This window comes from Prionailurus viverrinus, chromosome A1 (assembly GCF_022837055.1).
Source record: "Prionailurus viverrinus isolate Anna chromosome A1, UM_Priviv_1.0, whole genome shotgun sequence".
NCBI lineage: Eukaryota > Metazoa > Chordata > Mammalia > Carnivora > Felidae > Prionailurus > Prionailurus viverrinus.
This window is the reverse complement of record NC_062561.1, coordinates 146,223,780-146,240,815: the sequence shown is the minus strand read 5'-3', so window position 1 is coordinate 146,240,815 and position 17,036 is coordinate 146,223,780. Positions and strand designations below refer to the sequence as shown.

The following is a 17,036-nucleotide window of genomic DNA, read 5'->3' as shown; positions in this document are numbered from 1 at the left end:
AAAGTTAGAAGGGAGTCAGAGCTCTTTCGTGCCATAAAATGTAGGTTGTTAATACATCTATTTTGCTGGAGTCTTACTCCTGCTGGAAAGCTATTTGATTTTTTTTTTTTAAGCTCAAATAATCAAAACCTTTTTTTTTAACTGCTTCAGCAGAGGCTAAAGATTGGGAAGGTAGAATAATTTTTCTCCCCATCAAGTGAAAGCAGTCTTTCTAAACTAGAGGTTAGCCCTAAGACTAGACAGTGTGAAGAAGCTTATTCTGCTGCTATTAAATATCTTTTCAGAAAAACAGCCCCTGTGAATTCTAATACTGCATATAATCATTGCTCAAATGATCCTTTTTAGTTAGAAACAATTTTTTTCACTACCATTCTCCACTTTTTTCATGTGCTTTTTAATCTAATGTGCGGGGAACTGATTGGTTTTAATTTATTTTATTTTAGTTTTAGTTTATGTCAAAGACATTTCTTTTGATGAACCTATAAATCAATGTACATTAGAATCAAAGTGAGACTAAAACACTTAAAGAAATATAACTAAGTTTCCCCAGAACTCAAGATCATTTATAAAAAATGTGATTATAACAGAATATACCATGAATACCTTTAAACATTAAAGATAATTTTTAACTAATACTAGGAAACTTCCTCTGTATTTGTCCCTCCCTGCAGCAATACCACATTATTATAAATTTAGATTTAGATTTAGACTCTTTCCAAAAACAAAACAAACCAAACAAAAAATACATGTAATTACTAGATAGGGGTGTTAAACTGAACCCAATACCATTATAAGAATTTGGTTTGAATTCATTTAGCTAATCACTTACCTAGCAAGGCTCTTGGGCAGTGGTCCTCAAATTTCAGAGAGCAAAGAAGCAGTCAGGGTACAAATTTAAATGTGGAATCTAAGGCCCAGATCAGGGAGATTACCTGATTCTGAAGGCCCCCAAACACACATTTGTAGTTAGCACCAGAGATAGTTTCCAGGAAGAAGTATGTTAGGAAATTGAGACAAAAGACGGATTGCTTTGATATGGCTAGCGAATGACCTGGATTTCAAGGCATTTGACAGCCTGGCTGGAGCACAGCAGGGATAGCCCTGGTAATCCAATAAATAGCATGGGGAAGCAGCAAAAGGGAGAAAGTTTGGTTCAGTCTTGACAGCCACTGACCAGTGAGCCCAACACTCCCTTCCTGCCATCCCACTAAAATATGTATCCCAAATAAAGTTCAAACAGGATACAACATTATACCTGGAATGTAACTGAAGGATGTTAATCGGTATCTGATGCTGGCTGTGGTCTCTAGCAGCGGGAAGTCCAGTTAGGAAAAATATAAAAAAGCATCTCACTCTACCTCATTCTGTATTTCCTAAAAAAAAAAAAAAAAAAAAGAGAGAGAGAGCGTGAGGTACCTCTTCCACTACTGGTTTCCAAGCCCATTAGTGATTCTCTCTCAAGGCAGTTTTCTCTCAACATTATAATGCTCATGACCAGAGCTGGAAGGTAAAGCCAAGTGGAGCACTGCATGCTACGGTGTAAAGTCAGCCCTAGGTAGCTGTGGGGACAGGAGGAGCACTCAGAAGAGTACAACCTTACCACTATCACTTCCTCTGCAAAAACTCAAAAAACAGTAAACCATTTCAAATCACACAAAATCACTCCCCTTGTTATACACACAGGACAGAAAAATGAAAGAGTAGGAAAGGAAGGCCTCTTCTGAGTACACAAAGATCTGTCATTCATTAATTTGACTGTATCTTTGAACACTCTCCTACCTCACACGTAGAGGAAGAGTGCTGCCTTACCTAGATGTAGGGAGAGTGGTGCAGAGAGCTTGCTCACTCTGACCAGAGTCAGACAGTCCCTACACTAGTCCCTCTTCTGTCAAGGTAAGAAAATAAAAAAAATCAATAACAGTATGGGACCAAGGTGACACTCTTGCACCGTAAGAAAAAAGAACACTGACATAAAGAGAAAGAGAGAAGGGCACCTGAGTGGTTCAGTCAGTTAAGCATCTGACTTCAGCTCAGGTCATGATCTCACAATTCGTGGGTTCGAGCCCCACATCAGGCTCTGTGCTGACAGCTCAGAGCCTGGAGCCTGCTTCAGTCTGTGTCTCTCTGTCTCCGCCCCTGCCCCACTCATGCTCTGTCTCTCTGTGTCTCAAAAATAAAATAAAAACATTTTAAATAATCAAGATGATTGTTAAAAAAAAAAAAGAGGAAGAGAGAAAGCTTGCTTCTGTGTTGGGCTTACACTGGGAATCAGGAGAAAAACTTGGAAATTATCTACTTTACATTCCCAATTGAAAAAGAAAAAGGGAAAAGAAAAATACAGCCTCCAAAAGCAAGAGATGAGGGAGGGGAACAATAGCTGAGAGTGTAAAAGAAAGTGGATAAGAAAAAAACTGGGAGTTCAAATATGTAATAATAGTAGAGATTTAAATTCTATATGAGAGGCAATACAGAGAAGTACAGAAGCTGGAAAAAATCTAATTAGTATTTTAACATATACATGTGAGTTGATCTCCTAACACAGAAGGAAAAGGACCAAGATATAAACAAAGCATATTGATAGATTAGAGGACAAAGACCACAAATCCAACCTACAAATAACTGGCATTTCTGAACTGAAATCATAGGCAAACATACACTGAAAAATTACTCCTGAGCTAGAAAAAAAAAAATCAAACATATTTACTTTTATAAATTGAGAGGATTCAGTGTGTTTCTGAGAAAACTGTTGGGGGGAAATATCTATGCCTAGAGGTAGCAGAGTGGAATATCTTATTTTAAAAAAATAAAAAGGAGGGGCACCTGGGGGCCTCAGTCGGTTGAGCGTCCGACTTGGGCTCAGGTTATGATCTCACAACTTGTGGGTTCGAACCCCGCGTCGGGTTCTGTGCTGACAGCTCAGAGCCTGGAGCCTGCTTTGGATTCTGTGTCTTCCTCTCTCTCTGCCCCTAACCCACTCGCATTCTGTCTCTGTCTCTCAAAAATAAATAAACATTAAAATTAATTAACTAACTAAATAAATAAATACATAAATACATAAATAAATAAATGAAAAAAACAAAGATGCGGAAAAAAGAGTTTATCTACACAGGAACAAAAGTTAAAGTAGCCTCAGCCATCTCTTCCACAGCAAGGAACACCAAAAGTCGATAGAGCAATGTCTAAACATCTGAAAATTTCTGACTTACGAGTTTGCATCTTAGCACCTATAACAATCAGGCACACTGTAAATAAATAAAAGTTGCAATGAAGAAAATTAAAAATTTAAATGAATTTATTTTATATATCTCTACCTATTGTACCCTTCTTCTACTCTCAAGGTTATTCACCAATTGGTCTTTTCCCATTCAAACAACAGATTTATATGACATCTAATCTTTCTGATACCAGTGTCATTTTTATAAGAAGATTATCATATTTTTATATAAAACAAGACTTTTCTGTAAGCACACAAGAGAAATTGATCCACCACTGGTGATGATTTGAGCTCTTTGTGCTTTTGAATACTGAGTGGGACTTGTAGAGACTAACTGGTCTGCATGTATGCTAATTAGGCCAGAACCAGGAACTAATGGTATATGAGTTTGACCAAAGTTATTCCACAAATAAGAAGATACAGAAAAAGTCTGTATCAGAAACTACAGACTCTGCTATTCTGAAAATAGATGATAAAGCCATATATTTTTAAAATATACTACCAAGTGCCATTAAAAAAATAATTGGTGGGGCACCTGTGTGGCTCAATTGGTTGAGCATCTGACTCTTGATTTCTTTCCATTCAGGTCATGATCCCAGTGTCACGGGATGGAGCTCCATGTGGGGCTCCACAGTGAGCATTGAGTCTATTTGGGATTCTCTCTCTCTTAAAAAGAAAAGAATTAGTGTTCAACATTTTTTAATGAAAGAAACATTCCCTTTTTCTTCACAAAGTCTTCATTAAAAACTAGATGGGGTAGCTGGGTGGCTCAGTCAATTAAATGACCAACTCTTGATTTCGGCTCAGATCGTGATCTCACACTTAGTGAGATAGAGCCCTGCATGGGCTACTAGACAGTGTGGAGCTTGCTTGGGATTCTCTCTCTACCTCTCTCTGTCTGCCCCGCCCCCGCTCACGCATGCTCATTCAAATGCTCTTTCTCTCAAAATAAATAAAAAAAAATAAAAAAAATAAAAAACTAGAGGGGCACTATGTGGCTCAGTTGGTTAAGCATCTATCAGTTTTGTCTTGGGTCATGATCTCACAGAAGGTTCATGAGTTTGACCCCATGTGAGGCTCTGTGTTAACACTGCAGAGCCTGCTTGAGATTCTCTCTTACTCCCTCTCTCTCTGCCTCTCCCCCACTTGCATGGGCTCTCTCTCTCCCAAAATAAACTTAAAACAAAAAACTAGATTAGCATACCTTCTTACTTCCACAAGCTTTCACTCATTCACCTGGCACCTGCAATATCCCAGCACTTTGCTGTGTGTGTCCTCATAGAAAGGAATGTCAAATGTTTCCTGGGAAAATCAAAGACTCTAAAAGAAGGAGTCTAGAAGACTTGAATCCAGTTCTTGAAGAATTGAATTTTGATACATGAATGAGGGCTTACCAACTAGAGACAAAGTCATGTCAAAGAAATGGAAGAGCTCTTCAACAAAGGGCCTGAAAAGTTTGCTAAGTTTTAAAAATAAAGTGACAATACATGTGCATAGTTTGGGTAAAGCATAGGCTGATATGGTCCAATGGTTCCCAACATTGGGAGGGACCATTCTCAAAGAAGTTGTTTGGAAATGAGTGAGAACATAGTTGTCACAAATAGGAGGGTATGTAGTTTGCTATTGCAATTTAATGCTCAGGGAACAGATACAAAGAGCATCTACAAGGTATGAGGCAGCTCCATAAAAATGCCAGATGAGCCCCCATTAAGAAACACTAGGGAGTGGGTTAAAAGTAAACAAAGCCTTGAGGTGCCTGGGTGGTTCAGTCAGTTAAGCATCAAACTTCAGCTCAGGTCATGATCTCATAGCTGGTGAGTTTGAGCCCTGCAGTGGGCTCTTCACTGACAGTGCAGAGTCTGCTTGGGATTCTCTCTCTCTCTCTCTCTCTCTCCTTTCACCTCTTCCCCTCCCCTACCTTTCAAAATACATAAATAAACTTGAAAAAAAAAATTTAACGAAGTCTAGAAAACTAACCATAGTGTTTCTTAGCATATTTTTGAAATCTGAGATCACAACCTGCATTTCTGTCAATAAATATTTACCTCTAAGAAAGCTGTGTTTTTCCTGAGAAGTGGTATGCTTCTTTCTTTCTTTGACCACCATGAAGCTGAGAACTTAGTCTATAGGAAGGTCAGGCAGTAGGTGAGTGGGGGGGGAGGGAGGAAGGGAAGTTACAGATAACTCCAAAATTCTATGAAGAAATTCCATTTAAAACAGTGAGCAATAAGAAACCACTGTAGGTTCTTGAGCTAGCATAGAGATTATTTTAAAAGTTTTCTCTGAAGGCTATTACATGACAGTGATATGAGACAACCCTGATCTCAAAGATAAACTTGTATTAGTATGTTCCTGGGTTCTGCAAGCCTATAAGATCAGCACTTCAAGGACTGAAGTACCAAGCTCTTTAGAGGTACCTCTGGTTTTACAGTTTTCAGCAACCTTTCCCTATTCTGGATGCTTTTAGGTAGGATTTATTCTCCATTCCCCTACTTTCCAATCCTTTTATACCCAGTCTGCTTGGCCCCTGAAGACATTTGTTTTCAACACATAATCACTAAATAATCTCTATGGCACTTTGTTGTTGTTATAGTTCCTGACTGTGTTTATGATTCAAACACTGCCTCTAGGGTCCCAAACATCTCTAGGCTTCAAAGATATTAAGAATCAAATCAAACTCAGACTCAAACAATCTACTTATATAAAGCAGACATATTTTTCCTTAAAGAGTTGCTTATCTTTCTCAGAAATGTATAAGCATTAAGACCTGCTATCAATTTAGAATTTGTCATAAAACGTTATGGCCATCTTGATTGCCTCATCATGTAGCAGTGTCTCATTTAATCCCAAATAAACGGGGAAAGGAACTGGCAAAGGGAGAAGAATGTAAGGAGAAACAATCTTGTAAGTCTACCTATAACCAAATGAAACCAGGGTAGAACCAGAAACTGTTTCCACTAACTACCTCAATTAAAATATCAATAACAATGTTTAATTCTTGAATTGCAATCCCTTAATTTGCATTTCTCAATATTCAACATTTCTTTTTAGATCAAATTTTCATTTTGTAAATGTTTCCTTTCGTCCATATTCAACTCTTCAGAAGCAAGAAGTAAGGATTCTACTTGGGGTCCAATAATGTTGTTGAGGGACTATGTTTTTCAATTCTGAAAGTATAAACTTAAGCTTTTGCCACTAAAGAGTGAGGCCACTGTTGAGGCGCCTGGGTGGCTCAGTTGGTTAAGCCTCCACCTTTGGCTCAGGTCATCTCAAGGTTCACATTAGGGCCCCATCACAGGCTGGGTGCTGACCGCTCAGAGTCTGGAGCCTGCTTCAGATTCTGTGTCTCCCTTGCTCTTGCTCTCCCTCTCTGCCTCTCCCTCACTCGCACTGTCACTCACAAAAATAAAAACATTAAAAAATAAAATTTAAATTTAAAAAAGAGTGAGGCCACTATTAAATTTTAACTTTTTAAAGTTATAAACATGATTCACACAAAGTGAGCCTGTGGCAAAGATTTATTGAACTCCTGATGAAGCAGCAAGCTGAATGGGAAAAATTATAAAAATCTTGGAAATAGGGCAATAAAATCACAACCTTCAGGAGTACTTTTTCTACCAGTCAAAAATAATTTGCATCTCCATTAGACAAAAAAAAAAAAAAAAGTAACTGCTGAGCCTGGGCCCTAATCAATAACGGTCAAACAACGGTATAGTCCGCTAGATAATTAATTCATCCTCAGGTGGGCATCTTAGACAAGGTTTCATTCTGAGCTATCCTTTTGCTTTTGCTAGATGTTTATAATTTTTGCCATCATAAACGTGTATCTATAAACCAGTTAACTACCCCGTTCATGATTTGATATTATAAGCAGATAATTTGGGAAAAGAAAAATTGTTGGCTATATATATTAACTTATTCCTCCTGATCCTTAATGAATATGAAACCCCTTCAAGTTAAGTGGAACTTGGACATTGAAATCACTGGTAATTTAAGACCCTTTGTTTCAAGGTCACACGGACAAAGACTTGCTATCCCCGCGCAGGCTTAAACACTTGGTAGTAACCACCCACGTTGTCCGTGAGGGCTGTGTAGTGGCCAAAGAGAGCAGGTCACACTGGGTGCGCCCCCTCCTTCCCACTGCGACTCCCCACGCCCAAACAGAAGCTCGTCCCACCACCGCTGGGACGCGGCCTGCATTTCACCAGCAAGCGCCCCGCTTCCCAGTCTTTTGTTCAGGGCTGGGCTGTTAGCCGCCCACCCGCACCCGCCCTTCCACCCCATCCCAGAGTACGATGAGGACCCTACGGTAAGCAGAGCCGGGAAGAGGCGGCCAGCCAAATGCTGTGGGAATACTCACCCAGCTCCGCTCGGCCCCTGACCCCGTCGCCCAGCCCAGGGCGGGCGGGGCAACGGGCATGGGGGAGGGGAGCCGGGGTGAGGTGCCCATCGCTCTGCCCGCTGCCGCCCAACCGGCGGCCTCAAGGAAGAGAATAATGGGCTCCCGAGGGCTACGGAGACCGTAACAGACGAGCAGAGCCCAGGCGCACAGAGGAACACCAAAAGAAAGGCCCAACCCTCCCTCGGCCACCGCTACCGAGGCGACCGAGTCAGAGCATGCGCACCAGCACCTCCCGCGCACCATGGGGCCAAGCTCGCGCCCGTGCCTGACGTCGCCAGACGCGCGCGCAGGGCCCGGGCCAGGGGGCGTGACCTCCCGGTTGCCCACTGCCACTGGAGCCGAGGCCCCGCCCCTCATCTCACCGGCCGGGGGAACCGAACGGCTGCTTTGCGCTCCGCGTCCACAGAGGCTGCCCACTGGGGAGGCGCGGCAGGCAAACCCAAACCTGAGAGACGGGTGCCACATGTTTTAAGGGTCGTTCCACCCCTTCTTCCAACAAATAGTCAAATATCTGGAAAATAAAAGGGTAACTAATGGAGAAAGGGTCGAGCAAGAACCTTCACGGAGGTTGGGGAATCAAACCGGCTAACACCCTAACATACATACACACACTGTAAAACTACTGTAAGCGCCACAATTAAGCACAGGCAGGACTACCTCCTTTAAAACGGAAGACCAAAGTAGAAGTTAGCAATTCGAAAATTGACAATAGTACCATCTGTGATACATATCTCAGGGAAAAAAAAAATCTAGCAGCAGAATTAAATTGGGGGTTGGGGACGGTGGGATAAAGAAAAGACCACAGAAAGATGTAGGAGTAACAGGGGTGATCGAACTGAAATACTGAAAATGCAACAGAAGACATCTGAGGGAAAACTAGCATCTGCTCCTTTTAACACAACAGAATTAAAATCGTGTGAAAAGAAGAGAGTAAATACAGGCAAAGAAGTGAAAGGAAAACCTGCCTTCAAACGTACAGGGAATGGTTATGATCTTGTACCACAGTTATGTAAGATATCACCATTGGAGAAAGCTAGGTGATAGGTACATGAGATTCTGTACTATTTTTGCAGTTTCTTGTTACTCTATAATCATTTCAAAATAAAAAGTTCTTAAAAAGGGACAGAACACCCATCAATAGCGATCAGGAAAAGGAGTTGACTAAAAAGGAGCTTGAGGAAATTTTGGGGGGTAATGGAACTGTTCTATACCTTAATTGTGTTGGTGATTACACCTGCTGTTTTGTTTGCCAAAACGCATAAATGGGATAGATTTTACTATATGTAAAATAAAACTCAATGTAAAAAAAGATACTGCCAAAAAAAAAAAACAGATACTGCTCATAAATGAATTTCCTAACATACTTGAGCAACTGTGGATATAAATGAATAAGATAGCTGCCAATTAAAAGTATTCACTGGCTTTTTTTTTTTTTTTTAAGTATAGGGCAGTGAGTTCTGAGTGAGAACTTTAGTGGATGGGTGTCTCCTTCAGCTTTAAGCAGTTATTTGAAAAACATAAAACTTTCACATACAAAAATAAGAATGCATTGCTTGGCACTGTATTCAATAATCTAGACACACTTTCATGCATCAACAATACCATGTTAAAAATTATGCATTTGAGATTTTTTAGACTACTTTTAAGTGTTTATTTATTTTGAGAGAGAGAGTGGGTGCACAAGAGCGGGGAAAGGCAGAGGGAGAAGGAAAGAGAGAATCTTAATCAAGTTCCACGCTCAGATGGGAGCCCCACTTGGTGCTCGATCCCCTGCCCGTGAGATCACAACCTGAGCCAAAATCACAAGATGGACACATAACCAACTGAGCCACCTATGCGCCCCTGCATTTGACATGTTTTTAAGTTTCCTAGTTCATCTGCCAAAAACAAAAACACAAAGCAAAGTAAATCAGCTAACTTTGATATACTTCCTTTCATCTTATCACTCTTGGCAAGGAATAGTACTGGCCTGTTTGTGTTTACCCTACAACACTACAGAGTGCTTTAGGGTGGAGTGTGTCATTGCATAGCCAGCCTCTAACAGAGTTCCTCACTAGTAATAAGTATTTGCTGAATAAAACAATGAATTAATCACAAAGAGAAGGAAACTAAAATTCATTGAGAACCCTCCATAAACCAGAAACATATAGTATGATAACTACACGAAGATACCCATTTTATAGACATGAAAACTGAGACTAATGATCAAATCCCTTTCATTCCTTATTTCATTGGATTTCTCCACTTCATTTGGACATGTTGATCACATCTAGAAAGTCTTGTTTCCCTCAGCTTCCATAAAACTACAATCCCCTGAATCTCCTCCGGCTCCCTTGACCTTCCTTTACTTACCTTCACAGGCTTCTGGTTGTCCACTACATTTTAAACCCATGTTTCCCACAGGGCCTCATAGAAGTTAAGCCTTCTGGCTTTTTATTTGTTTTGTTTTATTGAGACACTGTAAAGTAAAAAAAAAAAAAAAAAAAAAAAAAAATTTCAAAATAAGTTTATCGAAGCTTTGCATTTAGCGTTTTCCTTTAACCAATGAATATTTTTATTACCAAAAATTACAGTGCAGTATAATTGTGCCTTTCACATTATGGGAATTATCTTGTAATATTAATTCACAATATCCTTAAGGTAGTATGGCCCAAGAATGAGACACAAGTATAAAATTGCATGGGAAATGTCTTATTTTCTCAATCTTATAAGAAAGTACAATCATATCACTTGTACATAGTCTTTCGGCTCATATCCCACAGGCCACACCAAGATACAAGGAAGGTAGAAAATGCAGTCTCTCGCTAGGTAGCCAAGGGCTCAGTCAAAGCTTGACAGAGTGAGGTTGTTTTATTATTAGAAGAAAGAAGGGCAGAATGGATACTGGGGAGAATAGCTCTCTCTGCCACCGCGTGTAGTAGGCAGATCTCTTCCACCACCCTCCAGGAGGTCCTCAGGAAAAGATAAATTATATAAAAGAAAGAGTTAGGAGAGGTAATCTGATTGGATGGCAGAGATAAGAAACATAAACCTGTGTGTACATAGCACTTACCCAAAAGAGTGAGAGAAAAAAAACTGTAGTTGGCAAAACTATAGAGACAGTAAAAAGATCAGTGTTTGCCAGAGTTTGGGGGAAGAGGACAAAAAGAGAAGGGATGAATATGTGGAGCATACAGCATTTTTAGGACAACAAAATTATCATTTTTACACTAATGGTGGATATATGACATTATGCTTTTATCAAAACCTATAAATCTATACAACACAAAGAATTCTAATATAAACTATGGACTTTAGTTAACAACAATCTATCAATATTGGTTCATCAGTTATAACATATGTACCACACTAATGCAAGATGTTAATAAAAGGGGAAATTGTGAGTGGCATACATAAGAATTCTCTATTATCTGCTCAGTTTTCTGTAAACAATATTTTCTAAGAAATATAGTCTATTAATTTTTTTTAATGATACTGAAAAAAAACCACAATAGTCAATATTAAAGAATGGGGTTTCAGAGAATTGATAATAATTACAGCAGGGTGATTCAAACTGCCCATCATGCCACTTCTTATTTGTTACCTTTTGTATACCCACAGCACATACATATTTGGGGAGGTCTGTGTTTTATTTTTTATTTTTTTTTTTCAACGTTTATTTATTTTTGGGACAGAGAGAGACAGAGCATGAACGGGCGAGGGGCAGAGAGAGAGGGAGACACAGAATCGGAAACAGGCTCCAGGCTCTGAGCCATCAGCCCAGAGCCGACGCGGGGCTCGAACTCCCGGACCGCGAGATCGTGACCTGGCTGAAGTCGGACGCTTAACTGACTGCGCCACCCAGGCGCCCCTGTGTTTTATTTTTATTATCAACCTTTTGGAATGTAATTTATATAAAATAAAATGCTCCCATTTTAACTCTACAGGTTAGTACATTTTGACAAACAGATACATCTGTGTAACCATTACTACAATCAAAATATAGAACACTTTCATCATCCCAAAGAGTGAACTACTACTACTCCTTTGCAGTTAATCACTTCCTTGACTCTCAAAGCCTTAGTAACCACTCATTTCCTCTAGATTAGTCACTCTAGTTTCGCCAATTCTAGCAAATGGTATCATACAGTACATACAGTACCTATGTGTCTGGCTTCTCTTACTTGGCATCTATCTGAGATTCATTGATGCATTTATCAGTAATCAGTTCTTTTTTATTACTAATCAGTATTCCACTGCATGACTATACCACAGTTTGTATATCTAGTCATCTGGGAAGGACGTTTAGGTTGTTTTCAGCTTCTGGCTATTATAAATAAAGCTGCTATAAATAATCATGTACAAGAATTTTTGTGGACAGATATTTTCATTTCTCTTGGGTAAATACCTGGTAGACATATATTTTGGGCTCAGTATAGAAATACAAATTGTGTTCTTTGACTATAATTCTGTATTGATAACATTCCTTAGCTTAGGGCTTGCCTTATTTCATATTCTAATTTAGAGAAACTTTTGTTGCTGAACTTAAGTTACTGTATGTTTCATTTGATTTTTAGTAGTAGGCATATGTACTCAGAGTACCTAAAGTTGGGGACTGTGGCATGACACTCATGGATTCAATCATTTGTATGGAAATAGCAATGGAAAATTGTCATTTTTTTAATGACAATCTGTAATTATATCTGTGTTTCCTAAGAAAACTTTCTTAGAAAATTTCTGAAGGTTACTGAAAATTAGTTGTAAAAGTCTTGACGATAGCAAAGCATAAAGTTAACACAGAATCACAGCAACAAGGTACTACAGCTAACAATGGATAGCAGTAGGATTGGATAGCTGTGCTCGTATTTTGAGGATCTTATCTTTGAGGGTCTAGTTTGTATTATGAAAGGTATATATAACACATTTCAGGAAATAAGCCAATTTGAACTGTCTGAACAAAGGTTGGAATACTGTAGTGCATTTTGTTATTTGTCTGTCTTTGTTTTATAATATTCTTATTTGGACATTTCTATCTTTCAAAACACTTGAGGACATTTCGGAACTATACATTTGTTTCAAATTTGTCAGAGGAATTCAGAGTTCTAAAAGAATCACTCTGGCGGTAATCTGATATTACTCAGGTTGCTGGTTTTTTCCCACTGAAATTGGTTGACAATGCCCTTTGTTCTTTTATTTGGGGAGGGGGTCAGAAAAAACTCTGCGTATCTCTAGCATATCCTTCTGGGTTATCAGATTCTAGCCTTGTTCATTGTCTGTAAGCAATTTTGCTGTTCTTTGTAAATTGTAGGTTATATAGATATAGATAGATACATAACTTCTGTCCTGTCTGGTAGTGATTTTAATTGATTCCCCCATGTTACTCATGGAAAAATCAGCTCTATCCCATTTTGCCTGGTTCCCTGATATCATATGAGTAAAATGAATTCTTTAACATATATTCGTTTTTATATCTGCATGAAAGGCATGATTTTATCTTTCTCTAAATGTTATATTTTAATAGAGGCCTAGCAATTTGTACCTACGAACCCCATAGGAATAAATTCTTACTGTACACTTTCAGTCCCAAGTCTCACTGAAATGCTCAGTAACTTTGAAGGGAAAAGCAGTCCAGAGTCCATAACAGGGCAGCTGCCCAAGCAAGCCAAAACCTTGACCAAGATAATATGAGGCCCAAGAAGAAATAAATGAGGGGCACCTGGGTGGCTCAGTCAGTTAAGCATCCTGCTCTTGATTTTGGCTCAGATCATGATCTCAAGGTTTGAGATAGAATTGAGTCCTGCCTTGGAGCTCCAAGCTGACAGCGCAGAACCTGCTTGGGATTCTCTCTTTCCCTCTCCTTCGGACTCTCCGGTACTCACTCTCTCTCTCTCTCTCTCAAAATAAATAAATAAACTTACAAAGAAGAAGAAGAAAGAAATGAGAAAGTAGATAAGTAGCAAACCATGAATGTGCCACACCTTTAAACTACGCGGGGGAAAAAAGATTCAAACACAGTATTTGCAGCACCCTGTATCCGGAATGCATTGATTTGTAAAGCAATGGGTAGAGAATAAAGAAGCAACTACAAAATCTCAAATTCTTCAGAATTTTTGGTTCAAATTCCCTCTACCTTCTAGGCCATAGGTTAGATCCCTTTGAACTACACAGCAAGATATTCTCCCTTGCTAGACTTTCCACACATCACCCAGCAAAGAACATACCAGGAGGGTAATGAGACAAGATCAATATACTTACATAGGGTCTGCCTTTTTGCTCACAAGGACTCGAATGTCCTGGTTCAATAATGACCTGTTTCTTTTAATGTTCTATGGCTATGTTTACAGATCAGGAATTTATTCTGATTGTAGTATTCAATTGCATATTGATATATTGGTGTGTTATAATGATGTTTTGCATTAAGACAAGTTCAGCCTGCAGCCCTGGAAGCCTTTGTGCAGTTTTAATTCACGAAGCTGCCCTAGATTCAGACCAAATCAGAAGTTGCTCCCAAGGCAATAATTCTCTTTAGACTGCCTCTTAAAATAAATAACAGTAATGTGTGTTTCCTCGGCCCCTTCATCTGCATTATCTTATTAGAGAGATGACAGACACACTGTGGAAAGGGTACCAATGTGGCATCAAAAAGTCATAGAGCAAGCTTTATTTCTGCACTCACTTGGTATGTAGATTTCGAGCAGTCACTTATCCTCTCTGAACCTTAGGATCTATGTTCTACAAAATGGAATTAGCAATAATTCCACCTCTGCAGGAGTGTGAAGAACAAAAAGATATACATTTTCAAACTTACGAGATTGATACATAAGAGTAATAGAATAATACAATAATTAATATAATCATGTTTTCTAACATAGAAAGAAGGCCAGGTACAAAACAATGTGTTAAAGTATAACTTCATTTATAGTCCTATAGAAAAATGATAAAAGGTTACAACCAAAAATTAACAATGGCCATCCCTAGGTAAGGGAATTTTGAATGATTTTTCTTCATCATACATTTTTGGTATTTCAGATTTAGAAAAAATAATGTATCATCAATGTGTTACTTTTTATAATAAAAATAAAGAATGCTACCTCCAATAAAAAAATTAAAATTGAGGGGCGCCTGGGTGGCGCAGTCGGTTGAGCGTCCGACTTCAGCCAGGTCACGATCTCGCGGTCCGGGAGTTCGAGCCCCGCGTCGGGCTCTGGGCTGATGGCTCAGAGCCTGGAGCCTGTTTCCGATTCTGTGTCTCCCTCTCTCTCTGCCCCTCCCCCGTTCATGCTCTGTCTCTCTCTGTCCCCAAAAAAATAAATGAACGTTGAAAAAAAAATTTTTTTTTAAAAATTAAAATTGATGTCTGTGATTTTTAGATGGGAGCAAATGATATTAACTTTACTGAATATATATATGACACAAAGAAAAGAATGTTATTGATATAAATTATATCCTGTTGTTCTGTAAAGGAAACAACACTAGAGGCAAAAAGGTCAAATTTAAAGGGACAAAAAGCCAAAAGGTGGTGACCAGCAAAAGACGATAATGTGACATTCCAAATGTATAATTTCTTACCTTCTGCAACCCAGAGTTGGCCACAGAGAATGTCCCTTCATTGTTCAGTCTTCCTCAAATCAAGGAGCTGATGGAATAAATACATAGGCAGAGATAGTAGAAGGATATAAAAAGGCATCCTTATTCTATATGTACTCAAGACATGTCAAGAGGCATATTACAAAACATGAATAATGACAAAAAGAAAGAGGACAAATGTTAAATGTCGAATGAAATAGGCCACAGTTGAGTAGTGTTGCCACATCTTTGATGTAATGTTTGACTGCTTTGTATTATGATGCTTTTAATTATTTATACTGTTTGGTATGTGTGATAAAGAGGAGGTAAAGCTTACTGCCATACAGATTTGTCTCTGATATTGGTTCTTAATACACACAGCACACACCCTACTTACAATAGTCAAATGTTCATTATGGTCAATGAGGAAATTTCACTTGGCTGATTGGTCATGATAGCCTCATGAGGATGGTCTGTAGGGTGATGTAACAGCCACCGGGTGAATTACAGCACTTTAAAAGGCCAGTAAAGAATTGCAATGCCTTCCTAGATGCTTATGAATTCCACTAGTTTCAATAAAGCTGTTTAGCTGGAGTTTACTGGCTTGTGTGATGCTTGGCTTGGAGATTCCACCAACTGGCAGCTGCCTAGGGCTCTAGCGAGGCTGTATAATGCTAGAAGACATCTGCCTGGAATAAGAACATCAACCCAGAGGATGAAAACACTCTGCATGTGAGCTATAGCCCTGCCACATCACTATATCCTTCTAATAGGTGCCTTTGCTAAGCAGCATATGAGTATGTCATATATCTTCAGCTCTCAGAAATCTAACTAAAACAATCTGGATTGGTGGTATATCCAAAAGGGGATATTTGATAGAGAGGTCGGGCTGAAAATATATATAATGGAGTTATCTCCTATATCTACTTAACTTATATTAACTCTGCTATATGTGTTTGGCAAAAAAAAAAAAAAAAAAAAAAAAAAAAAAACAAAAAACAAAAAAAACAACAAAAACCCCACACTTTTCTTATAACATGGACCCTAAATGCAAGCCAACAACTTCATCTGGTGTTCAACTCAAGAAACAACCTTCTGTTCCAATAACAGAGGAAAAGTGGCTGTGTACGATTTCTTGACTGATAGTATACACACTCAAAATCATGTATACAGTGTTCTAGAGATTTTTTTAAATGTAATTTTAACTCTATTTCTGCCTTTCACACTGATTTTAGATCCTAACCCCTTTAGAAAAAATCACCTCCAAAGCGGTATTTGAGGGTCACTGATAGTTACAGCTATGGTCACAGAAGACACACTATTCAAGGGAGACTAGATACCGTGAAAAGAAAGTTCTGAGGGTGGAATCCTAGAGAACATGAATATTTTAGAAACAGGTAGGAGAGTCCATGAGGATTCTAAGAGAATTAGGAGGAAGACAAGAAAGAATAGATAATAAAACACCAAGAAGAGAGTTTCCAAGGAGTGCTTAACAGTATCAAATAAAAAGCAAAGAAATTAAGGAATATAAATACTGAAAAGTGACTATTGGATTTGGAAATTAAGACACTGATAACTTAGCAAAAGCAGCTTTCATGTTATGGTAGTGGTCTCTTTCTGATGGATTACAAAGTGGATGGGTCTTTAAAAAAATAAATAAGGGAATCAAGGAAGTAAGGACTCCAGCTTTTCTATGAAGAAAAGAAAAAAGATAGAGTGGCCGGTAGCAGAGAATCAGAGGCAAGGGAGGGTATCTTACTATTTCACTTTTAAGTGTGTGTGACTTGATCCAGTCTGCAGGCCAAGCACAAGAACCAAAAGGAAAGAGGAGACAATTGAGGTATCATAGTGCCTAAGGAAAAAAGAAGTTGAATC

At 38.9% G+C, this 17,036-nt stretch overlaps 1 protein-coding gene across 19 annotated transcripts in view; it reads right to left on the bottom strand.

The window, feature by feature from the left end:
• ATG10 (autophagy related 10) overlaps nt 1–10,063 on the bottom strand; it is a 260,981-nt gene extending 250,918 nt beyond the window's left edge. For 3 of the 19 annotated variants that reach the window (XM_047862138.1, XM_047862146.1, XM_047862184.1), the window contains exons 1-2: nt 7,575–7,805; nt 5,260–5,337 (exon numbers count right to left, since the gene is read on the bottom strand). In XM_047862138.1, coding sequence (XP_047718094.1) covers nt 5,260–5,337; nt 7,575–7,664 — 168 coding nt within the window. In that variant the 5' untranslated portion in view covers nt 7,665–7,805. The other 16 variants (XM_047862283.1, XM_047862273.1, XM_047862192.1 and 13 more) reach the window with 15 other exon arrangements.
• Between the last annotated feature and the right edge of the window lie 6,973 nt (nt 10,064–17,036).